The sequence below is a fragment of the Diachasma alloeum genome, unplaced genomic scaffold (genome assembly GCF_001412515.2).
Source record: "Diachasma alloeum isolate Michigan unplaced genomic scaffold, Dall2.0 Dall_scaffold_00179, whole genome shotgun sequence".
NCBI classification, from domain to species: Eukaryota; Metazoa; Arthropoda; class Insecta; order Hymenoptera; family Braconidae; genus Diachasma; species Diachasma alloeum.
Genome location: NW_021680345.1, coordinates 298,975 through 324,066, shown reverse-complemented (window position 1 = coordinate 324,066; position 25,092 = coordinate 298,975). Strand labels below are relative to the sequence as shown.

At 38.1% G+C, this 25,092-nt stretch overlaps 2 protein-coding genes across 2 annotated transcripts in view; both read left to right on the top strand.

Moving 5' to 3' along the window:
* The window catches only part of LOC107043538 (dual 3',5'-cyclic-AMP and -GMP phosphodiesterase 11), a 34,189-nt gene extending 28,063 nt beyond the window's left edge, over window positions 1–6,126 (top strand). Inside the window, exons 11-17 of the mRNA XM_015265075.2 lie at window positions 4–239; window positions 330–429; window positions 671–925; window positions 999–1,108; window positions 2,244–2,649; window positions 4,306–4,389; window positions 4,537–6,126. Coding sequence (XP_015120561.2) covers window positions 4–239; window positions 330–429; window positions 671–925; window positions 999–1,108; window positions 2,244–2,649; window positions 4,306–4,389; window positions 4,537–4,725 — 1,380 coding nt within the window. The 3' untranslated portion in view covers window positions 4,726–6,126. The remainder of the gene's footprint in view (window positions 1–3; window positions 240–329; window positions 430–670; window positions 926–998; window positions 1,109–2,243; window positions 2,650–4,305; window positions 4,390–4,536) is intronic.
* Window positions 6,127–7,894: 1,768 nt separating this feature from the next.
* LOC107040891 (probable G-protein coupled receptor CG31760) lies at window positions 7,895–24,839 on the top strand. Its single transcript, XM_015261166.1, has 17 exons — window positions 7,895–8,288; window positions 12,243–12,537; window positions 12,723–12,901; window positions 14,441–14,636; window positions 15,352–15,589; window positions 15,659–15,793; window positions 16,638–16,794; window positions 18,253–18,424; window positions 18,500–18,632; window positions 19,237–19,390; window positions 19,759–19,868; window positions 20,003–20,217; window positions 21,287–21,425; window positions 21,498–21,603; window positions 22,496–22,813; window positions 22,910–23,146; window positions 24,231–24,839. Exons 3-16 carry the CDS (start codon window positions 12,728–12,730, stop codon window positions 23,123–23,125), a joined length of 2,463 nt encoding a protein of 820 aa, XP_015116652.1. The 5' UTR covers window positions 7,895–8,288; window positions 12,243–12,537; window positions 12,723–12,727; the 3' UTR covers window positions 23,126–23,146; window positions 24,231–24,839.
* The last annotated feature ends 253 nt before the right edge of the window (window positions 24,840–25,092 follow it).

Here is a 25,092-nt window from a genome sequence, read left to right as displayed (position 1 = left end):
CAGACAGTATCAATTCCAAATGCATACGAGGACCCGCGGTTCGACCCATCGGTGGACGAGGGCACTGGGTTTCGGCATAGAACTATTTTATGTATGCCAATTAAAAATTCGTCGGGACAGATCATTGGAGTCATCCAATTGGTTAATAAATTTGATGATTTGGTATTTACGAAGAATGATGAGAACTTTGTCGAGGCGTTTGCTATTTTTTGTGGAATGGGAATTCATAATACACACATGTAAGATCTCTTATCACCCTTCGAGGACGAATGAAATATAAAAACTTGTTTTCTAATGGAGACGAATTAAATTTTCCTTTAATTTTCAAGGTATGAAAGGGCGATTATAGCAATGGCCAAGCAAAGTGTCACTCTAGACGTATTGAGTTACCACGCCTCAGCCTCTCTAGAAGATGCACAAAAACTAAGGGTGAGTGAAATCGATGAATCAGTCATAAATTCGATTAATCCTGTACTGAAGTCGTGAGAAGTATTCGAGCCTATATCTCCATCAGTTTAGTCCAAAATCTTGAAAGAATTTCATGAGATAATTGTGTCAAAAGCTGCAAAATGAAATAAAGTCGACTTATTACATCTCCCGGTTTCAACGCAGTTTTATCGCGAGAGAAAAATACTAATGTGCTTATTTTTATTTCCCGGCGTCTCAGCAGGCGTTCAGGGTCCCCTCGTCGGCTTTTCTCGATCTTCATGATTTCAAATTCGATGACATCCAGATGAAGGATAATGAAACCCTCAGCGCTTGTTTAAGGATGTTCTTGGACCTTGATTTCATCGAAAGATTTCACATCGACTACGACGTACTCTGCCGATGGCTACTGAGTGTCAAAAAAAATTATCGTAACGTTATTTATCATAATTGGAGACATGCTTTTAATGTTGCCCAGATGATGTTCGCAATTTTAACGGTGAGCGATTGATAACGAAAAGATAAACGTAAATGAAGAGAATGAATGTCAATAAACACTTATCTTATTAAAGGCAACACAGTGGTGGAAGATTTTTGGGGAGATCGAGTGCTTAGCTCTAATGATCGCCTGCCTTTGTCACGACCTCGACCATAGGGGGACAAACAATTCTTTCCAAATAAAGTAAGCAAGAAATAGTTGATTAGGTTTTTGTGTACAATACGCACCCTTCTTCAATATATTAATTTTTTCATTTGGACATCTCTGGGGTTCTCTGCCAGCCACGCCACTGTCTTGGGTTTTTTGGATAACGTCAAACGTTGGTGGATTTATAGAAAGACTATATTTAATTGAATTTGAAAGTTAATTGCCTTTAGGAGAGAGATGGTACATTGGAAGGTGATGGTCATTAACCAGATCATGCATAAAATTATATGTGATGTATCAGAGTTTTTAAATCAAATGGCAAAACTCGGTCCCGATGTAGTAAGAACTTTTTCTTGGTAGCGTATCCCTTTGTAGAGGAGGATAGGATAAAATGTACATCTGACTTTTTCTTTCTAATGTTCGTAGTTCAGGAACATTTTTATTCAGTAGAGTTAGTCTAGAAAAATCACAAAAGAAAATTTACTTTCAGTAAAAAAAGTTATCCTATTTCATTGATTATTTTTCTCACTCGGATTTCAACCGATCAGAGCGCAATATTTGAGTATCCGTGCGGATATGACGAAAAAGACTTTTAGACTTCGCGTGCCTAAAACGTTCCTTTTCCACACATTGTGATGAACAATATCGTTCGATACTCGTGGAAAAATTGTTTTTTGGCTCGTGGGATTATATCACTCGCCTTCGGCTCGTGCTATAAACCTCCCACGAGCCAAAAAACACTTTTCCGCACTCGTAACGAAATATACTATTTCGTTTACTTTTAGTTTACGAGTAAACGAAAAGGCACTTTTCGGTACGGGGTAAACGTAGTAGCAGTGCCAAAATAGTACATTACATGCCCGAACCTTGGAAAACATATCACCCTCCCCCACGTGCAAGATTGCCTTCCGAGCCGAAGGCGAGGATGACAAGCACGTGGGGGAGGGGGATATGTTTTCCATGGCGAGGTGTGTATATTAATTTTCAGGTCCCACGACACGAAAATATCATTTCCTCATGTTTCCTAACATTCTAGACCATTTGCAATAAAGATTAGAGAATCGAAAAATCGGTCAAATACAAGGCTTCCATTCGGAAGCCATAGGAATGTTGAAGTATACGGAAAATTTCGAAAATAATAATTGAAATTTGATTGACCTTATATTTTCAGAGCTTCTTCACCCCTCGCCCAACTCTATTCTACCTCAACAATGGAGCACCATCACTTCGATCAATGCCTCATGATCCTCAGTAGTGAGGGGAATCAAATCCTCTCGAATCTATCACCAGAGGAGTACTCCCGTGTTGTTAAAGTCCTCGAGGAGGCTATTCTAGCAACAGACTTGGCTGTTTACTTCAGTAAACGTGGGGCATTCCTCAGTATTGCACGTTCACGTACATATAATTGGGGGTACGGTGAGCATCGGGAATTGCTGCGTGGTATGCTGATGACAGTTTGTGATTTAGCGGCCATTACAAAACCATGGGAAATTGAGAAACGCGTGGCAGAACTAGTCAGCAGTGAATTTTTCGAGCAGGGAGACATTGAGAGACGTACCCTCAATATAACGCCTATAGTATGTGCAATAATTCCTTTTTTTCTCTCTCTCTCTCTCTCTCTCTCTCTCTCTCTCTCTCTCTCTCTCTCTTTCTGTCTCTCTCTGACGCAATGATATGATGATTGAAATTTTGCATCAAGTTTCTTACTCTAAACAGGTAGGGAAGTTTGAAAATGTAGGGAAGGGGAGACCAGATTTAAATAATGAATTGAATTGAATCACATCTAGTGCTCCGACTTAGATAAGAAACCGACACGATTCTTTTGAAAAATGTCTGTTGAAAAGTTTTTTGATTAAAAGTTGAATAGGACCAACTTTTTCAGGGGTCCATTTTACCCCGCTATTGAATAATTTTTCGGTTCTGGACTTTGCCAAGAAGCAATTTTTACAAATTCTATGATTGAAAATTTTTGGAGGGTCCATTTGGTCTATCTTATATGTATTTATCAGGTGTCCATATTGGCCAATGCAACAATTTTCAAAAATCAGAATTTTGAAGAAAAAAAAAGTTGGGAAATGTTTTGAGTATCTGTTTTACTCCAAATGTCCATATTGCCCCAGCCTCCCAAAATCAATTCTAATAAAAACCGGTACTATGACGTCCTGCAATCACCTATAGCTCGGTATGAGAAATATGACTTTTTCGATTCAATTTCGATTTGCGACAATTGTGAAAAATCATGCAAAACCTCCATCAATTACCAATCTGCGTCCGAATTAAGACGGTTTCATGGGTGTTACTCAAATAATGAAACATGTTTTCTATAGTTTTACAAATGTCATCGTTTAATCATTTTGATACACGTGCATGAAGGAAAGTGTTATTCTGGGAAACTTTCACTCCAATTACACCAAACAGAAAGTTTTAACCCTCTATGGTTACACCCCCTGACGCGCCTACCTGAACACTGAGGTGATTCATCACCCCACTCCCATTGCTATATTCCCCTTCCGTTGGGAACACAACATCAAAGTGTTAAATCATTCCGATATCTTCTCCGGAACAGACTTATACCCGTAGGATTGGAATTGTGCAGTTCAATTCAACGAAAAATTTATCTAAACACTCGTAGCAAAGCCAAAAATCTGTAAAAATTCTGTTTCTAAAACTCCATTGACCTTATTTTGAAAAATCGAATGAGTTTTCCACGTACGGACTCCATTCAATGGAATGAAATCATATGAGTGCAAAAACAGATTTACACAGATTTACATTCAACTCAGAACTGAGGATCCGGCTAGGCCAATAATACTCAGAAACCTCTGACAGAAATTACTGTGTTGGATAAATGAGTGATGAATAAACTCCAGTGTAAAACTCCTCGAAACCAATGTATTTTCTTTTTATTATCTAATTCTGATGGAAGAAAGGGAAAACAGAAAGAGAAACGAGATCAACACGGAAACAGAATTTTTAATTTTTCAATGTCTGAAGAAAATTTTAAAATTGATATATTTTTTCGAATAATGAACCAATACCCATAAATTCAATTCCTATCCTGAGATTTTCATAGAATACATGGAGAAAATAGCAAAGAATTGAAATCGGCGACGAAAAACTTTATCGGATTATTATTATGTAGTAATAGTCTTCACACCCCGCCGACTTTGTAACAACGATATGATTATGTGAACGATTTTATTGAATTCAATTTCATATCTTCTCTTTTTCAGGACATCATGAATCGAGAAAAGGAGGATCAATTGCCTATGATGCAAGTCGGTTTCATCGATTCCATATGTCTTCCCATTTACGAGGTATATAAACTGAGTAATAAACTTCTCTCATTATCTCAGCAGTGCAGAAACATAAACGTCGAATGTTTCAATAGGGAATTTTCTTCATACAGTTTTCTTTTATCATTGTTTCATATTTTTATTGTACATGTCTCTCTTTACACCCAGGCTTTTGCATTATTGTCGGACAAGCTGGAGCCACTAGTCGCGGGTGTGATAGAGAATAAACAGAAATGGTTGGAGATTGCTGAGAGCAAGTGTGCAACTGGAAATTGCACGAATCACGACAGGACACCTTCGCCAACAGAGGAAACCAACCAGGATGAGATCAACCGGGAAAGCGTCACTGTCGAGTGATTCAATCATTTGCCGTATTGGTTTTTTTTCCACGCACATGAAAAAAATTAATTGGAATGATTTTAATCTCAATTACAATTTCACTTAAACCAGATGGGCAGAAAATCATCTTTAAATGGACATACAATCGCTATCCATTTCGTTGAAAAAGGAACATTTTAATGAAAAACAACCATGAATAATAGAGAAACGCTACCGCAGTACCTGATCGCATTTGAAACAGTTTGGTGACGCTCAGAATGCACATCGGAAGCAGAACAAGAAAATAGATAAAATGGCTGAACCACAAAAGCCCCGTAGCATGTGCTAGGACGATTACGCACATCCGTTTTCCTTGTACACATTACAATCAGACATTTGTAAAAAGAAGAAAAGAAAACGCATATTTATTGACATTATTGAGAACATAACGAAGCCAACAGTAACTAACTGCGCGCCCATACGTGCCAAAGACGAGTTTACTCAGTGGTGTTTTATTTCCTACTTTTTATCCCTCAATGGTTTTTCGATACGTTTCATCGTTTTTTTTATACCAAAGTATCAACTTTTTTTTCCTTCTCAGCTGAATGAAATCGAAGCCACTTTGCTTTTAATTGTTTCATTGATTTGCGAGAACACATCTAGTGACACTTGTGATTACGCTATATTTTCGATTAAACAATTGAGTTTCATTATGTGGAAACATTTAATGAATTCAATGGAAATTCAAAAATAGCAAGTAATGAACAATTATAAGAGAAATATTGAATGAATTTATCAAACCAGTCGTTGATGGGTAGAGGCTTTAATGTCTCAATTAACGAGGCTGTCACAAGCACATGAAACCCAAACGACAATGACCACGTTTATCGAATAAAGACTGATTGGCGATGAGGCACGCGGTGTGACAGCCCAACCGTGTTAATATCGATTTGGTTTCCAACCGTTGAACCATATCTCTTCCCTCATCCTCTTACCATATTCACACGTATATGTAGTAATATCTCGCAAATATTCCGTCAATCAAATTGACGAGGCGAATCTCTGGGACCCAATTTTTTAGACTAAATTAATTTTTGTCCGGAAATTTTGACATTTTAAAACATGAAATTCGACTGTATCCAACTATTCTTTCAATTCTAAAGCAAAAGGAGTGTTTTGAGAATGTGAAAAAAAATGCTAAATATCATTTATCCCTCGTACTGGCAATCGAAGGAGTATTAAACGAAGCTTCGAGTTGACAATTCTACCTTTAGAATTTAAGTCATGGAAAGAGCACATAATGCAATAGGTGGAGTTAAGTTATTTATACTGATTTAATTTTAGGATTTAAACTTATTCAATGACGTTTAAGCACAAGAGAAATATGTATATTGTATATGAAACGATATCTAATATATTTGAGAAATGAGAAATCAACAATTCCTGTGTTCATTCCACTGTTTATTCTCTTTTCCTCTTTCGACATCAGTTATTTTTTCACATATTTCAAGATTGGACGGAAGTGGTGAAAAGTTCATCGAGTTCATTTCGCCAACGACGGATATGGTGTTGAATTCCCAAAATTTTAATTTTTTGAATTATCTTACATGGTTTTATCAACAAAGACTAGATTTTCTTTGTTTTATTAACGCATACGAAAAGTCAATTTGTTATAGCAATTTTCGTGCACTACTTACTGAGGATTCTAGGACAGTTTTTCCCCGGACAAAATTTCTCGGACAAAATCTCTCCGAAAAAGAATTTCCCCGGACATAATCTCCTTGAAAAACGAATTTGCGATTAGGAAACCGGATCCGGCCAAAATAAATATAATGATAATGCTCAATTAAAGGGGTTTTTATTACTGAATCGGACAATAGAATACATGAAATTATCGAGTCTTTAGCCTCAGTGAAATTACAAAGGAACAAAGGTAATAGAAATGATAGGGAACATATAACAATAAAAACTTGGGAATTATCAATACATTTCTCCTATGCCACACCGTCAAATCGCATAATCGCATTAGCAAAGTCACGAACATAAATCTCTAGAACCAACAAAATGTGAAATGCGCGAATGTGTGTGCGATGTGTGTGTGTTTTGTATGTTTCACAAAATGTGAATGTGAAATGTGTGTAATGTGTGTGTGTGTATTATTAATGTCTCTTTGGTAATCTCTTGCAAAACCAATTATTCAAAACAAATCATCAGGACAAAGAATTTAGTAGGACGGAGAGATTTTGTCCGGGGAAATTTTTTTTCAGGGAGATTTTGTCCGGGAAATTTTGTCCGGGGAAAAACTGTCCGGCGAAAAACTGTCCGACTACCCTTACTGAGTAGTGAGCTCACTACGATTCTCACCATTAAAAATAGTACGTCACATGCAAGATTGCCTTCCGAGCCGAAGGCGAGGATGGCAAGCACGTGGGGGAGGGTGATATGTTTTCCATTCAAAGATATTTGTAAAAACTATACGATTTTATCCGAACAATTGTATCAGTGAAGGCGACAAACTACATATCGATATTTATGTGGAGGCCTTTTTTGTTACGGAAAGAATTGTCTCTTTCATTGGACATAGTAGATTTCACCAACGATAATCATTGTGTATTGACGACTGACATTATAAGTTTTCACTATGTGTTACACAAATCCTATCGTAGCATTGTTATTCAAACGACTGTCGTTGTATCTTGAACTCTTGTATTGCCGTGAGACGGCATCTCTCTAATTTTTCCTCCAGTATCATTATGTTCTCAGTAAGTGAATAGAAATCTCCGAAATACTTTTCACACCCGAAACTAGCGTTTCCTAGAATCCTAACATATTTTTCATGGATCTCAATTCAAGTCGTCTCATTTCATTTTCTCACTGTTTCGCTCAATTTACCCCGAACAATCTAATAAGGTCATGCACAGAAATTGACAATAGATTCTTTTAGAATGACGAACCCAACCCCCAAGAGGAAACAAACAGGTTTCCGACATTATTCTCGAGTGCATACTGGGGAAATTGAGGGCTACCAATAATTCCACACGTAATTGGCTAACGATGGGGGTAGAGACTCGATGAGTCTTGGCTGTTGGCAATGTGTGGGCGCAAGTCCCATAAGGATTTTTGCCCACCACTGGAAAGTGTGACGGCGGCGCAGCTGGAACCAGGGGCTTCAGTGACTACTGTGCGCGGCTCAGCCTCGGACAGTCGCCAACGAGCCCTCGAACGAGCTTTATCCGTTTATCGTCGTGACTGTTTATATGTTTACTTCACAAGTAAAACTACTCACCTATCAATCCCGCATCGTTAGCATCGGGTGAATGCGCTTTTGAGGTTTTTCTTTTTCTCCTGAAATGTCACGGATTTTCTAATGAATTTTTTTTTGTGAGTGAGATGTTTGTCATGGTGTCAATTAATTCCAATGGGTGACTAAGACCAAATCAGTAGACTCCCACGTTTCTTTAAATCTTGACCCTCTTTCATCGTTGACTTGTGGCCTCTGGCCACTTATTGTTAAATGCACTGGTCTCTGACCCAATCTGGAGAGTTTTGTATGTTGTTCAAAGCATTTTACGTGATCTTGGATCTCACTGATGCTACATGAGGTAAGCTAAACTAAAAGCTCTGTGTTCCTTGTTTCATTGCTTCAAAGCGGTTTGAAAAGGATTCAAGACATTTTCAGTGGATCTCTCAGCTTGTCGATATTTAATAATTATATTTGAAGTCACCGTGGGTCGGAGGTTGCTCGCTTCTGCTGCATCGATCGCCCTTACGCTCTAGCCTCATATTTCCTGGATCACATCCCTTTATTTACCCTCCCTCTCCCTGCCGTGCGTAGGCACGCTACCGTCCCACTCAGTATTTCTCAATTTCAGTTAAACCCATTATTCTGTTTTTGCACAATTTCTTGGTAATTGAATCGGGTCCAGTTTTTTTTTCATACGCAGTACAGAAATATTCTTGTTTTATGGATGTTTTCATGTGTCGAAGGGTGGTTGACGTTGAACGTTTATAAAAGCCACCTGTCGATTCGCTACATTTACAGGTCAATTTTCATTAAAATCTCATTCCTCAACCATCTGTTGAGGGGCTAAGTTTCATCTACATGTTTGTAGCGCAATTGAAAATAATTAGAGAAGGATAATGGTTATTCTGTAACGTAGATTGCTGAATTTCTAACATTTTATCGATTTATTAATCTGCTTACAACGATATTATCCGGGACACGCGGCCACTTCTGCTTTGGCCTTTGACAAGCGACTCGTGAAATTTCTCTCCCCTCTTTGCAAGGGGTTTAGTAGGTACTAGCCTGTCTCACGTATTCCCTGAGTCGAGAGAGTTGGTCAACATGTGGGAAACTGAATATAGGGAACACTCTGGCCCACGTAATTCCTCATTGTTCGTCATCACTGGACATGGTAAATAATAATAGGATAAGAAAGGAAGGACAGGTACATATGTAGGGGAGGTTGGGGCCAAACGGACACTTTTGACTTTTTTTTAAATGTTAATGAGGGGATGAACTGTTGATAAAATTTAATTACTTTTTTTTCAATACAAAGACCAATTCTTTCCCTTTGTGACGAGCCTAAATTGAGCTCAACTGATAAATTTGTTTCTAAGTTATGAATAAATTTAAAAAAGTCTAAAGTGTCCATTTTACTCCACTCTCCCCTACTGAACATGGAGATGGTACGATGGGTTTGCCTATTGAAATGTTTGTTTGTCGCAGCAAATGAGCGGAGACGTGAATTTTTGGTAAGCTTCACTAAATTAAAAAAAACTAGGTCGATGTCTGGGAAGACCTTTGCTTATAGAGCAGATAGGACTCTCCGCATACTTCGTAAGGGGATTCTTGACTGTTCTGAACATCCTCCCGCCTAAGAAGTAAGATTTTGGTGACCCCCCCCTTCCTCACCGAGACCCTACGTAAGATCGAGTGAAATCGAATGGGGGAGAGTTAAATGAGGATTGATGCGGGATGGTCAAACGAGGGAGAGCTAAGCCAGGGGGCGTTGGACGAGGAATGATCAGAACTCGTTTGATTCTTCTTCGTTTGGCCATTCCTCATTCAACTCTTCTCTGTTTAACCGTTTCACGTTTCACCATTTCTTAGTCGACTTGTCACTTCTTGGGTAAGGTTCTCATGGATCCCCTCGCCACTCTCACGTAAGGAAAAGTAGGAAATCTTAAATCCCTTCATCCCTTAATGTCTTACGTAATTTATGGATACCCTTAAAGTGATGCTAATGAAATCATCTTCATCGCACGCCAGTCAGTAAACCAGGAATTTCCCTACGCGGAGACGTTGTGCGAAATAGTATATGGTGTTACAGGCGTAAGAAATTGGGAATATTAATACAAATGGGATAATGTTTTTATGGAATAGCGCGGGGCTGCACGTCGTCTACGACTGTCCCTCAAAATGTTAGCAGACAAGTTTGATGTTGCACCTTTTTCACACGTGTGACGTGCACTATTTGTTGAAATTAGTGTTTGGAAAAATCATACACAAATGTTCTTTATAGCACTAGATTTGCAGGAATTCATCATAAACTTCAGGACCTGAATAATAAAAAAAACTTCAGGACCTATCAGGAATTAAATGCAATTTGATACAAACGAGACTATTTCTGTTGGTTTCTGAGGAAGGCTATTACGTTCTCTTTATAGAAAACGTACCAATAGAAAAATTGTATAGGAAGATGAGTAATTCCACGTCAAATATGATATGGAAAAAAATTGCATGCTTCCGATTGTTTTGGCGATCATAAAAATGCACTTTATACACAAAACTCTGTAAACAAAATGGAACTGTTCTAAGCATGTGTTTTAGCCCCTCGAGGACGGGGCTCATACCAAAATTCAAAATTGATTATTTCTAAATTCATGGATGGTAGCTCGATCATACAAATATATTATTGCACAGAGAAAATACAATAGTAAACATTGCTATGTCGAAATACGCACCAAAGTGGGTTCCGACATCCAAAACGTTACCGAAGTTTTGTAAGTATTACTATGGATACGATAATAGCTACCATGGAACATCGTAATGCTTAAGCTCGTTAATGGTAATAGGTCCGATGGATATAGCAATAATCACTATGTTACGTAGTAAGCTCAACTTTTTTAACATAATATAGCTTACTAGGTTGAAAAATAGAGCTTACTATGTTACGTAAAATGTCTTATAACCCATAAAGAAAGTATTCTAAATAATTAAATGCCATCAAGGAATGAAACATGAGTAGATCAATGTTAGACACAGAAATATCATTAATCACTCAGAAGATTCATTGAACTCAACAGTTCAATGACCATTCTCCACGATGTTTTTTTTACCATGGGTCTTAGGTGTATTTATGGCGGGAATAAATAAATACCAGTGACTTTTGTCGGTTTTCATTCCGCACTCCATCATGTACATTTCTAATTAGTTATATTTCGTCCATTAATAGGTCAAAATTGGTCATACAATTTCAGAGTAGGGGTGCAATAATGCTCTTTCAAATGGATCCAAAAAACGGGAGGGCTCACGTGTAGAGCTGCAAGTTTATATAATACCTTAAGGGTTAAATATGATGGTTGAAGTACTAAAGATCAGATATCATATGTGAAATATTGAAAGATGAGGTCTATTCTGTCAAACGCTGATATTTAGCCTTCAATATTTGTCGACCCTATTAACTGTAGGTAAACAATCTTCCATTTTCATACATAGAAAATGATGATGCAGCTGATGACACTAGCCGATTTTATAATCGATATTCTCCACACGATATTTTGCTCAAGATCCTTGACCCTCAATGTTTTACCGATGATGCTAGATCCGTAAAAGTGTTGCCCCATTATTCATGAATATAATTTTCTGTTGTTAAGGTATTGAGCTGCTGTCGGATTTTCCCCGCCGTCTCATTTTACCCTACGGTTCCTTCTACCCCGGTGGCTCGTTTTATTCAACATCTTCTATGATTGATCGTGATTCTGGGGGAACATTTGAAAATGCGATATTCCATAGACAATTCCCTCAATTCTGGTTTTGACCAATCAAAGTGCAGTATTCGGAATCACGTGACGCGTTTCACACTGATAATTTCCCCGACTGCAGGGAAATTACCAGACTGATAATTTCCCTGCAGAAAATTTTCATTAAATAATATTCCCTGCTTTCATGATATAGATTCATCAATCACATTACTGCTTTCTATCAATCGTATTTTTCCGGGGTATTGCGATAGTGTTTTCACTCATGTGGAGTTGACGTCCGAGCCGAAGGCGATTTAAAAAAAACCCTCGCAATAGCTCCGGGACAAGATGTCTTCATAGCGATTTTCAAGTTTCTGATTTCGACAAATATGCAATGCCAATTCCCAGACGATGAATCGTGAGACGCAGTATACGAAAGATGAATTTGGCCAGCGAACAAACGGCTTCACATGAATGAAAAATATTAATTTATCATCTCTTCCTCCCTGCCTGCTAAAAAAACGCATTCATCGAAAAGCCGAATAGAGTGTTGATTACTAATCAAAAAGACATTATTTGTTTTGTTGAAGCTGGATAATGACGGCCCACTCTTCTCAAAATAATTGAGAAAATACGATCACTGGTCATGATAAAAAATAGCCTGAATTTTCCGTATAATCAGCATTGAGAGATTATTGTCAGGGTGAAGAAACTGGCAATGAGGAGAAACTGGGATCCTGCGGCGCTCAGAGTAGCGACCGCCCGGTTACCACACGCGCACAGCAGGCAGCCAATATTTGTATTGGAGCGCAGGGGTATTCGGTGGCACTAGAGAGATACGGAGGAATTCATAAAAAAGAAGACGAAATAGATAGCCTGCGAGAGGTTGGCTCTCTTCACTACAATTATCGTAGTTTCCTCCTCTCCCTATCTCATTTCCCCTCTCTATTTTCCCCTGCCCTCTCTATTTTCCTTTTTATTTCCGCCGTCTTTTCCTTGAATATAACTTAGTTTGATGAGATTGCATGATAAACAAGGAAACTTTGTTGCATATGAAAATATGACTTCAGGAGGAATGGAGTACGCTAAAAGTTGGCAAACTGTGGCTCTTCATCTGACCACAACGACCATAGCTGTTATGACATATGTACATGCTACTGTAGAAGCGCAGAGCACACTCAGGGATAGTCTAGCAGCGTCAACTACGGCTTTTCCTCGAGAGAGCTTGGAGCCCTTTGATGGCCGGAGGGTAACTACTGGTTTATGTAGTAGAAATGAAATTCACATTTTCATGCCCATTTCATATTCCCAGGTCATACGGGATTTAAAGATACTGAGAGCAATAGTTCTGATATTTCATTCGGAATTATGAACTCCTTTCTATTGGATTCGTATTTGCTTTCGTTAATTGGTTCTAGGGGAATTCTATTGGTTTCCGCATTTCACTGTGGAGAAAATTTCGAGGGATTTTAACATCAGACCCAAGATGTCCGAACACCGATTTTGAAGGGAAATTATATTGATACTGCACTCTACCGTATGCAGTCTCAAACTCCATTGAAATTGTATCTTTTTCGTGGTTCATATCAGTCTTCGTGCATTACTTTTGAGTCCAATATTCTAGTTTTTACTTTTAGAAAATTTCAATGTTTTTTTTGTTTCGGATAAAGGAAGCTCATGAATCGGTTTTCCATTTTCAGGTTGATTTGTGATTTCCCTGATACGATTCTTTGACAAAGATCATTCGTTTTTGGGATTTTTGAAAATTATGATGTTTATCTATCTGATATCAATTCATACACAGTAAAAAAAATCGGTGGTATTGTCTCTGGTGTGAGGGGTTAAATATTCAGGCGTTAAAATTAACTCGCCCGGAGTGAAATTTTGGTACGGAATCAATTTTTATTCTTCACACCGAACTGATTAATATGTTCATTTTGATACCATGGCAGTGTCAATTTTCACTCCACTCGCTGTATTTCATTCCGGAATAAATTAACTCCGTACATTCACACCGAAAAACGGTGTGGACTGATTTTCACTCCGTTTGGTGCAGACTCAGAGTCGCAATTCACTCTGGATTTTTTACTGTGATATTCTCAAATGCAATTTTTTGTGATATTTTAACAATGATATTTTATCGATGATATTTCTGGTTATTGCCATTTTTTTGATAGAACGTTCATGAACTTTTAGAAAAATTCAGAAACTTCGCAGTGGGTTCGCAGTGGGGAAGGGGTAGAAGGAAATAAAGCTGAAAATCCAATCTCGACATTTTTGAAGCTGATTTGATGGGAAATGTCGAATTTACAAAAAACAAAAATTTATCGAATAGATGACAGAATATTTCCTCCTTCCTCCAACCATTGAGGACAATTACAAAACAATCTACATTTTCACCAAGATACCTCTCCTACTGAACATTCAACTTAGAATTTTATTCATAATTAGATGTTCTTCAAACTCTTTTCCAATGATGCCGTCATTTTGACGCATCCTTCCTTTTATTGTTGCATTTGGTTTTTCGATTATTCGATGATATTCCGGCAACGGTCTGATTGCGCTGTGGAACACCATAGAAGTCATCAATAAAACCCGATACGAATCCAATAGAGATCGGAATTGAGCTTCTCATTTCACCGGGGTAGACCAACTCAAATATGAACGAGCATTGATTTTTTTCATGTTTGGTGGTGCATGAAGGCATATTGGAAAATTAAAAAATGTTTTTTTATTGTTTGGGGAATTGGGGATGGATTTTCTATTAATGAAAATTGTTTAATGGCAGGCGGATGTCGAGGAGGCCTTGGATATTATTGAAGATGCATCCTCCGGTGCGCTTGGGGAGGTCTGCGCGTCGATTACTGGTTACAAATCTCTACCAGCTGGTGCTGCACTCGATCCCCGGAGATTTGACATCGCCAGGCAGAAGGTAGACATGGCGGCTACTTTATTGCAGAACCTTGGCTCTGTGCGGGATGCAGGTATTTTTTTGTAAACTTTTAATAGTTTTCCTTGTTTCAAGAGTGAACTGGTGAAACCGAATTTCTTTCCGGACAAAAACAATGAAATTCGGATGTTGCGCAATGAAAAGAAAACTTATTATTTGTTCCTCAATAATGTTAATCATATTTATTCGGTTTTTTATACGGACTAGGTAGATTTTTTTGATAAAAATGAAGAGTGTTCGTTTTGCCGCAACTTCCAGAAAAAATTGTTCTATTCCTATACAGAGCAAATAAAATAGTAAAAATTCCTATGTCGAAATTCGCACATAGTAAATGTTACTAAAGTTTAGTAAGTATTACTATAAACATGGAAATAGATACCATGGAACATCGTAATGGTTACTATGTTACATAGTAGGCTCTACTATGTTAACATAGTTCAGCTTATTATGTTACGTAAAATGTCCTATAACACATGAAGTTATTCTAAATAATTAAATACCATCAGGGAATGAAACATGAGTAGATCAGTTTTAGACAGAGAATAGTATATTATCGCCATGTGACATACGATATTTTGTATTGAGTATTGAGTGTGCAGTTTATTGTCTTCTCCACATTTCCCATGACCCTACTTCCTTAATATTAACTATGGAGATTAATAATTTCATTGTTTGATTGTATTCTCAAACTCTACTCAAAGAATCTTATTTCCTTTTAACGTGAGCATGTCGGACATCTTTTCTTCCAGTCCTGCTAAATGCAATCGCGAGGTCATTGCTGTTGTCGATGATGAGTGCAGTGGCAGCCAGGGTCATTGTGTTCAATGCAACAACGGACATTATCGTTGCTGAGACCTGGCTCAAGCGTGCCCTCGGGAATATGGGTGAACCGATGAAGTTGGAGAGTGAATTATTACGCGTTGGCTATCGACCAGATCCCGGGCTTCCTTGGTTCGAGAATGCTGACGGGTCGAGTGCCAGTTTGAGGTTCTCATTAATTTACTAGCATCACAAAAACATTGTTCACACATTTGTTCAACGTCTTTGTATGTCTAGATCGCCGAAATTCATTCAATCAGCCCCAACTGACTCGTACCTAGGTTGGTGGACTTTGCCGTACATCTCCTGTAAGACCAGACAGTGGCTAATTTCGTACAGTGTTTACGTACGACCTTGGGACACGCGACATGGGTGAGCACCACTCTTAAATCACTTATCGCCTTTTATCTATTGCAATAAAAAAAGGCATGAAAAACCTGAATATATTACAGTCCAATCTTCGTACAAGATACCACAGGGACTGTAGGGGAATAAAATTACGAGAATTGCGTATCCCCCAATTTACTTGCGCTCAGAGGAGAAAATATTTTGATTTGATATTCCTCGTATAAGTTACCAGACGATTTCCATTTTTATGATCATTTGAGGAGGATTCCTGATGCGAAGAACGAATGTTTGATTAGAACGTATCGTTCTTTTTCAAAATAACGATTTAGAAATTCGGATTAAACTAGTTTGTTAATAGGGGCCTGCGAGACAAAATTTAGACTTTTATTGGAATTTTGGTTTTCATAAAAATTGGGTGGAATATTGTTTTGTTTTGTCTATCTATTCATGTAATAAATGGACGTAACACATGAAAATAGATATTTTACCAAGTTTTATGACCGATACGTTTAATTTTTGTTATTAACTGTAAGGAGTGTCCATTCGTTTTGAAATTCAATTGATGTACAATTAAGTTCTAGATCATAGGCGGATATATTTCCAGTAATTTCTGCAATATCTCAACTCCATTCCCACTCAATTCTAGCCCCTTTGTCGAGTATCTTGGACGAAGAATGCGAAACGAAAAACATTCATGCCAGAAAGTGGGGGTATCACGCGGCACGGATTCAGGCCTAGTATTTTGTACGAAAGTATCTTGTACGGAGACTGAACTATATATTACATATTTTTCATCCAAGTACATGCGAGATAATGGAGTAAAAGCTTTTAGATCTTTTGCATTGTTCCTCCGCTTTTTGTATTGTAGCATTCGAGATTTTCTGAGCATTGACATCGACATTAGTGGGCTCGAAGTGAATCAGTGCGATTCTGAGACGCTAGAAAGGACTTCGAATGAAAAACAGATGAATAATCACATCGAGTCTTTTAGAGGCTCTCACAAATGTCACGACGATACCACGCAAGTAAACATGCCAAAAGCCAATGAAACTTAATTTTATAAAAATTTTATGATTTGCGGATGTTATATAGAGAGTTATTACGTAATTCAATTAATACTTCGTTGGTCGCGCTGGATTTACGAACGTCGTTGGTCGCGTCATTAACACCGCGCTGCACAGCAATAATCGACATAGTCATTAATTTGAAATATCTAGGAACAATCTGTAAAAATACAAACATTATGTGTAAAAGCTAAAAGTTGAAATGTTTTTCGGAAAATTTGCCTTATACACAGTACACGGCCTGGAGTTTCGGCAAACAAATTTCAAAATATTACTATTTATGATATTTTTGGATGAAATTTTCATTGATCAGGCTTCTAGACACTTCAAAATAAGTTTTCAATTTTTTAAAATTTTCTCCGAGGCTTGACTACAGTGGTATTAAAAAAAATTGGAAAAAGTGCGACGCGGCGCTCATAGGGCGACCAACGGAGTGTTAACCCGTCAGCACTCGCGTCATATGACTTTCTGTTGCAAAAAATTTCAGGGTATAGGGAACATACTCCAAAAATTAAGATTTTGGCTTGAAACATTTTGATGGCCTCAAGCAACTATCCCTTTTTCCTCTGGGGTCAATAAAGACCGTCTAGCATGTTTCAATAAATTATAGAAAAATATTTTATCGAGCTCGGACGAGGAGGGTACCGGGGTGAATAAGAGAGATATTTCAACCCGCCGTACCCATGCTTTCTCGAGGTTCGTCACGCGAAATAGAGGATTTTCCGCATTTATTTTCTCGATGTCTAGTTCCGGTTGCGGGTTTGAAATTTCGTCAGATGGATGAATACATATTCCTCCGATGGTGGAGGGAAAGAAAAAATTTTTTTTGAATCGTTCTTCAAATTCACTTGGCACCCTTAACTCCAAACGTCATTAAAGATCATTCAACGAGATTAAGAAGGGGTGGAGGTTCTGTAATTTCTGATATTTCGCGGCGGAGGGGAGGAGGTTACCTAGGATGTGATATGACACTGTAGTTAACGAAGATAATTTGAGGAGATGAGGAAGTCACTTTAAGACCTCCACACGGAGAGAAATATTCAATAAAAATTACGTATCTTTTCCGTAATTCCGGAGCGAAATGTGGTTGTAGGAAATTTTACGGAACTGTCACGGAATTTTTCCGGAGCGTTCCATAATTTTTATCTGAATCTGTTGTGAAAAATTACGATACCGTCACTTTAATTTTCTGAGTCGATTCCGTAATCGGTGAGTGAAGTGAGAGTTCCGTAATTTTTACTGAACATTTCTCTCCGCGCAAGGTTCTTATGTTAAGAACCCCAATTCCTACAAATTCCCTTCAATTCCTACAAAAACTAACTAAAAACGATTCTTGCTTACGGATTACGCGAGTAGGTCTGTAATCTTTATTGAATATTTCTCTCCATGGATGGATTAATATTTGATGATTTGTTGCAGTGCGTATATAGAGGACCACACATGCGTAAAAATACGGAGATAGGAGGTGCAAGAGTTGGTCCTGGATGGGCCAAAGGCGCGTATGTTTGCCGATGCCGCGAGGGCTTTTACAGCCCCGCCACTTACATGAGAAATGGGGAACCTGTTGACTTTGACGGAGAACTCGTTGAGGGTATGTTGTCTACTCTATAAACGTTCGAGACAGTATTTGTCTTCATTGGCTAAAAATTGAGGGCTTTCCTTGCAGCTGTTTGGAAGGATATGCAGATGAACAAGAGCCGTTTGTACAAGGAAAAGTTTCGATGCATCAAGTGCGCCCCTGGCTGTGTCACTTGTCGGGGACCTGAACCTTGCCTCGCTAGCTACAATTGGCCTTTTAGGTAACTTGATATATATCAAAAATCGAATGTCAATGGTTTTTCGTCGCAGGGTTTAACAGCCCAACATGGCCTTCGGCTAAGAATCTTTAGTCACGGAATATTGAATATTAAATGGATCTTTGCAATTGAAGATTCCGTAGAATATTCAACGGAAAGGAACTATATTAACGAAACTAGAGGAATCTCAATTCTCATTTATGGGGTCCCTTATCGGATACATTGACCTAAAAAATCTGTTAATTTCATCTTGTCAAAGTTTGTGCAATTAATTGTGCTTAACCGTTTTATGATACTCAGCTACGACTCGGACGTAACGTGGCGTGTCGTGACTTATAGTTATAATAGAGCTAATCATGATGAAAGTCAGTTTTATATGGCTCTTCATCAGCTCAAAAAATAACAGTATTTTGCTCGAATAAGAAAAAATTGAATTGTCGAAAAATTGATAAATATCGTACACCCCAAAAACGTGAAAAGTGGGTGTTAGATACACCCTAAAAAATTTTGCTGGAGAAAATCCTATAACGCGAGTGCTGACGGGTTAAACCATTGCAATATTTTGCGGTTAGCAATTGCATTGTTTTTCTTCAATTTATTATTTCAGGATCACATTGTTGTCCTTCTCGGTGTTCTGTGCCTGCTGCGCAGTTCTCCTTATCGTCTACGTCTATCAACATCGTAAGCTCAAAGTTTTCAAGGTCGCCTCACCAATTTTCCTGTCCATCACACTCCTCGGTTGTGCAATAATGTATCTTGAGGTGCATATTCTTTATTTTTTTCTGCAGATTTCATCAAAATACAGCAGATTCTCGTTATAGTCGCTCCCGTTGTAATTGCATTTCCCCTTGATCACTTTTTCACCCACGTGAAGGTTTCCCTCGCCTTCGACTACCGAATGTAAGCACATCGAGGTTTTCTTAGATGCGCCATTGTTTCCCTCTTCCTGGAAACCTTAAATGTTAAATACTTTGACAGGAATGTTGGGGGTAGGGCAATATATGTAGTCGCATTCATCGAATCGGCTTCCCCTACAGCCTCAGACATACGTCTTTAACGAGAGTCTACTGTGTTATGGAACTAACTTCCCTGTTCTACTCCTTTTTGATGATTTAACTTTAATTTTTAGATGGCTGCAATTTTTCCAGTGCTCGATCTTTACTCCTGCATTGCCACAAAATGGACGAGGCACTTGGGGTTCTGCGTCTCTTATACAGCACTTTTGATGAAAACTTGGAGGTAATCAAAACTTTCCTTCATTTCGCGTCCACTTTATTCTTCTAGCAAATGACATCTGTAAGGCGGAGTAGTAAAGGAATATGGTAATATGTAAATTCGAAAATTTCATTCAAATTATTTTGTAAATGTTCCAGGGTTTCATTAACTTATCGCGTGAAGAGTGCTCATAAAGTCAAATTGACGGACAAGCAACTTTTACAATGGATGATCCCAATTCTCCTCGTAATGCTGATATACCTCGGCACTTGGACTCTCAGTGCACCTCCTGATGCCAAAGTTATCGCCGACGGTCAGGGTTTAGAGTTTTATCAGTGTGAATACAACTGGTGGGATCATAGTTTAGCAATTGGTAATCCATTAATAGAAAAAAAAATCATTTCAATTTCATTTTTTTATACAGGGTAGTTGGTCATCTGAAGCGAACTTGCGACTTGGTCACCTTCGCGGGAATTTGCCGCCGTATTATTTAGGCTCCAGCGTTGCCGAATTCACTCTAGACTGCTCGGGCGCGTTTAGCGAGTTTCCGGCAACGTCATGCAACGGGCGATTTCATTTAACATGGGAAAAAATTGTTCAACTGTTGGAAATAATTTTGTTTCTCCAAGACTTTGAAATATAATATTTTTTTCAAATACTAAAATTTTCCAGATACATAGTTCAATTGACGAATTCAAATTTCTTCGGATTTTTCCGCGCAATCAGTAGATGGCAAGAAGAAAAAAACGACGCGCAGCGGCGTTTCCCTCGCATGGTGACCAATTTAGGATTAAGGGATGAAAGAGGGTGAAATCAGAAGTCAAAAATAGTTCGATTTTCGTAACAATTGCCTATGGGAACGGGAGGATTTTCATTTTTTTTCGGTCGTGTCTGCACGATCTTTCTCTAACCGACACGTTTACTTAGGCGTTTCGATCACTCACTCACCACCCGGTCGCTTGTGTTGTCGACAGAGGAAGGGAATTCTAAGAAATAAAAACGATCGACCATCCAAATACCGCTGCAGTTTTTACCAGTCTACATAATTTTACATAGTAATTTCTGCTATTTCGTAGAGTAAAATGTAGGAGGCGCGAGAATGTAAATAAAAATTTTGAAACGTAAACGTAACGTATGCCTTCAAAAAAAAGCGTTCAAGACACTTAAATACCATTTTTTCGCGCGCGCATTTTGTAATGTTTCGTTGATACAAAATTACTATTTAAGTAGGGAAAAATAAATTTCACATCGCAAAAATTCAGTTGAAATTGATCAAATTTTAAAGTTTTTCTGGTATGGTTGTCCTGGATTACTATGTTCACATAGTAATTTTTCATTTTATATTCTTTCCGTGCACGTTCTCTTTCATCCCACGAAATTTCAGCCCCGAGTTTTGGCACCCTCTGTAGATTTTTGGAAATTATCAGAAAATAATATTTCAGGAGAAATACTCTTCCTTGCCTGGGGCATTCGCGTTTGCTATAATGTCCGCAACGCCGAGAGTCTGTTCAACGAGGCTCGACTGATCAGTTATGCTATTTACAATATCGCCGTTGTGAATACCACCATGATCGCTATCCAGTGAGTTTACTATTATTTATTATGAAAAATCCTGAAAAAATTGCAATTGAAGAGTTGTAAAAATTTCTATAGTCTCTTCATCTTCCCTCATGCGGGTCCAGACATGAAATACGCCCTTGGGTTTCTCCGAACACAGCTATCTACTTCAGTTACGATATTCCTCGTCTTTGGTCCCAAGGTAATTGCGTATATTTTCATATTAGAAATATGTTTTCCCAATTATGGATTTTCGTGGGCTTTCAATGGTTGAACGGAATGACTCCTATGAGATAATCATATTTCGAAGAATTAAATTGTGAAAATGAATAAAACTAATAATGATAAAAGGAAAGAGTTTTTCACAAGGAAAATCAGAAGGAGCATTGTGGGAAGTGCATTTTAATGGACGGTAGTAACTGTTAGATTATTTTGTTACGATTACGATCGATTTCATAGGCTATTTTTTTATGTTGACAAGCAGTAATTTCAAAGGTACGACTGGAAACTGGCTTTCATAATAAAGGTTGATATTTTTCACATCACAAAAGACGCGGAAAAAGGACAGTGAATTTAAAAATGAGAAAAATTTAGATATGTCTGATACCTGTATTTTATTACAACTATATTTTCGAATTGAATGCGAAATTATCGAACATGGCAAGTTCATTTTTTTGTCAATAATATTAGCTTTATTTTGCGTACATCAATTACTAGATTGGTAAGACGAACAAGTCATACTATCCAAGTGAAAAAGTTAAGCCTCTCTGTTTCAACTGAAGTTCAATGAGAGAAATACGTGAAATATTGCAGTGATAATGATCCTGACGATCTTGAAAAACCCGTTGCTTATGGTTGAAAATTCCTTTCAAAGCGGGACATAATGCAGGAATCATCACATTATTGTTTTCGTTTTACCGAAATATTTTTTTGACTCACAAGCTAGAGCAATTCAAACAGCGAGACCTAGAATCCACAATTACACCAAAAGGGTAGTATTTCTTAAATACCGAACCCAGGCAGAATTGATCTTGTCACCAATTGGGGACCAAATTGTTTTAAGAAAGAAAATAGTCCCTATGATATTTCCAAAGGTATTAAGAGTCCTTCGAGGCCAAGGGGATCAATGGGACAGTCGTGCTCGTGCCCGAGGCATCACAGCAAGTTTCTCCCTCAACGGAATTCGGGGTTTAGTAGCTGAAGAAACAACGGACCTTTACCAGGAGAATGAAGAACTTAAAGAGGAAATTCAAAAGTTGGCGGCACAAATTGAGTTTATGAAAATTGTGCATATGGAGATGCACAACCGTCATATAAAGCCCAAGTTAGGAGGGTATTTCAGTACCCATGGGCACGGCTGGGGTGCTCAGAGCCCCAATGCGAAAACTACATCAGCCAGTTTTATCATCAAGGTTTGTAATAATAATTCCCAGAACCAATTGCGACGACAATGCGTAGTAGCATTGTTTCTATAATTTTATACTGGGATTATGAGAATTCATTGTTAGACGGTGGTGGAGAGAGGCGCAAGTGAGGCAGCTGCTGCGGCGGTAGACGACTCAACATTTCCCTCCGGAAGTCTACATCGTGCAAGGAGAATGGAACTCTTGAGGGAAAGAAAGGCTGTAAGGGAAAAAGAGAGGGCTAATGCTGCTGCTACTGCTGCTGCTGCTGCGAGTAAAAGTGATGGGAGCCATGGGGAGAAGGAGGGTGAGCAAGTGTGACGAGGGGTTCTAAACGCAGAAGTGAGTACTAATATGATGGAAATGTGATTTTACATCAATTAAGGGGTCACCTCGATGAAATCAGTAGCGAAGTGGTAAAACAGTTTAAGTCGACTTATCTCTCAGTTCAGTTCTTGAGGAATATTTCGGAATCTAAGGGAGATAGCGAAATTTTCGTAATTACATTTGTTACAGCTCTCAATCGGCTCTACAAAAAAGGTTATAACAAAAATTTTGCTATCTCCTTTAGATTCCGAGATATTCATTGAAAACGGGTCAATAGTCAAAATTGACTTGTACCGCTTTAGCACTTCGCTACTGAAATTTAAAAGTCTTCACTGGGTTTTGGGACCCATTGAACAGTTTGTGATATATAACGGAAGATGGGAATAACTAGGGAAAATCGCGGACCCGATCGATTTTGCCCCCTATAACCACAAAAGACTTCATTTTTCGCTGTTATTACCTTCAAAATGCTCTTTGCGCCGTAATTTTCATACCATTTTAGTTTATTTTTTTTTAATGTTCGTTACACTCCGAAGAATAAAGTTAAGCATCCGTTTTACTTTATTCGCAATAGATCATGAATAAATAAATTTTGAATTTCGTAAATTTTTAGCGTCTCTCGAGCAAGACTAACAATTCATTGTTTTTAGTAATTGGACATTGTAATCCTGCGTAATCTAATTTTTATGAACAAAAAAATGGCAGGTTGAAGTGAAAAGGCGGGTTCAAAAGAAAATTTATGAAATTCACAATTCATTTATTCCTGATCTATTGCGAATAAAGTAAAACGGATGCTTAACTTTATTGTTTGGCGGGTAATGAACATTTAAAAAAAAGCTAAAATCGTATGAAAACTACGGCGCAAGTAAAGCTTTTCGTGGTTTTACAGGGCAAAATCGATCGGGTCCGCGATTTTCCCTAGTTATTCCCATATTTCGTCGTATATCACAAACTGTTCAATGAGTCCCAAGACCCAGTGAAGACTTAAATTTCACCAACGTATCCTCTTAAGCTGCTCGCAGGTTTCCAATTAGTTGAGGGATTTTTATAATCATTCAGCTAACAAATTCAGATATGACGAAAATGGTCAATTTTTTAGGTATGGCTGTAGAGAAAATGCAATGAAAATGTGTTTAAAAGTGTTATCTGTTGTTCCTGTGCCGCCTCGATAATTTGGTGATGCTATCTTCGCACAAAAATCAATACATTGAACATGTTTCTTCATCAAAGGGAAAGGAAATATCGAATACATAAATCATGAGAAAATCCAATCAGAGATACGCTATTATTTACACAATAATTGGAGAATCGCTAATAAGGGATGTTAAATAGAGTGTAGTGTATTGGCGCACTAGTTGGAAAATTTCATTTTTCACGAATGTGAGGTTTACTGTGATCAATTTCGTTGAAAGTGACATTTACTACCGTGTGCGTTTTATTATTTTGCGTTGCTACGTCGGGACGTCGAATGCAACGGACACAAAGAGTGAGTTATATTCAGCTTCCCGCAGGCAATGACGAAAACAAAAACATTGCAAATTGCCTTATTGGAAAGTGGAGAGTATCCAAGAGGGGCCTGGTTGTCCCCCTTCAAATTCATTTAAACGTTGATCGTGAGAATATCGCTGACCTCACTTTAAATAGTATATTTCGTAACGAGTGCAAAAAAGTGTTTTTTGGCGAGTGATATAATCCCACGAGCTAAAAAACATTTTTTCACGAGTTACGAACAATATTTTTCATCACAATGTGGCGGAAATTGGACTTTTAGGCACGCGGAGCGTGCCGAAATGTTCACTTTTCGTCACAGCGTGATGAAAAACATTTTTTCACGAGTTACGAACAATATTTTTCATCACAATGTGGCGGAAATTGGACTTTTAGGCACGCGGAGCGTGCCGAAATGTTCACTTTTCGTCACAGCGTGATGAAAATGTATATTTCGCAATTCCATAGTGAAG

Excerpts from the sequence above, each read along its gene's own strand:
- LOC107040891 (XM_015261166.1), top strand. The coding sequence starts at position 12,728 with ATGGAGTACGCTAAAAGTTGGCAAACTGTGGCTCTTCATCTGACCACA. Across the intron at positions 12,902-14,440 it reads AGCCCTTTGATGGCCGGAGG|GCGGATGTCGAGGAGGCCTT; the intron begins GTAACTACTGGT and ends GTTTAATGGCAG. Across the intron at positions 21,604-22,495 it reads TCCTCGTCTTTGGTCCCAAG|GTATTAAGAGTCCTTCGAGG; the intron begins GTAATTGCGTAT and ends ATATTTCCAAAG.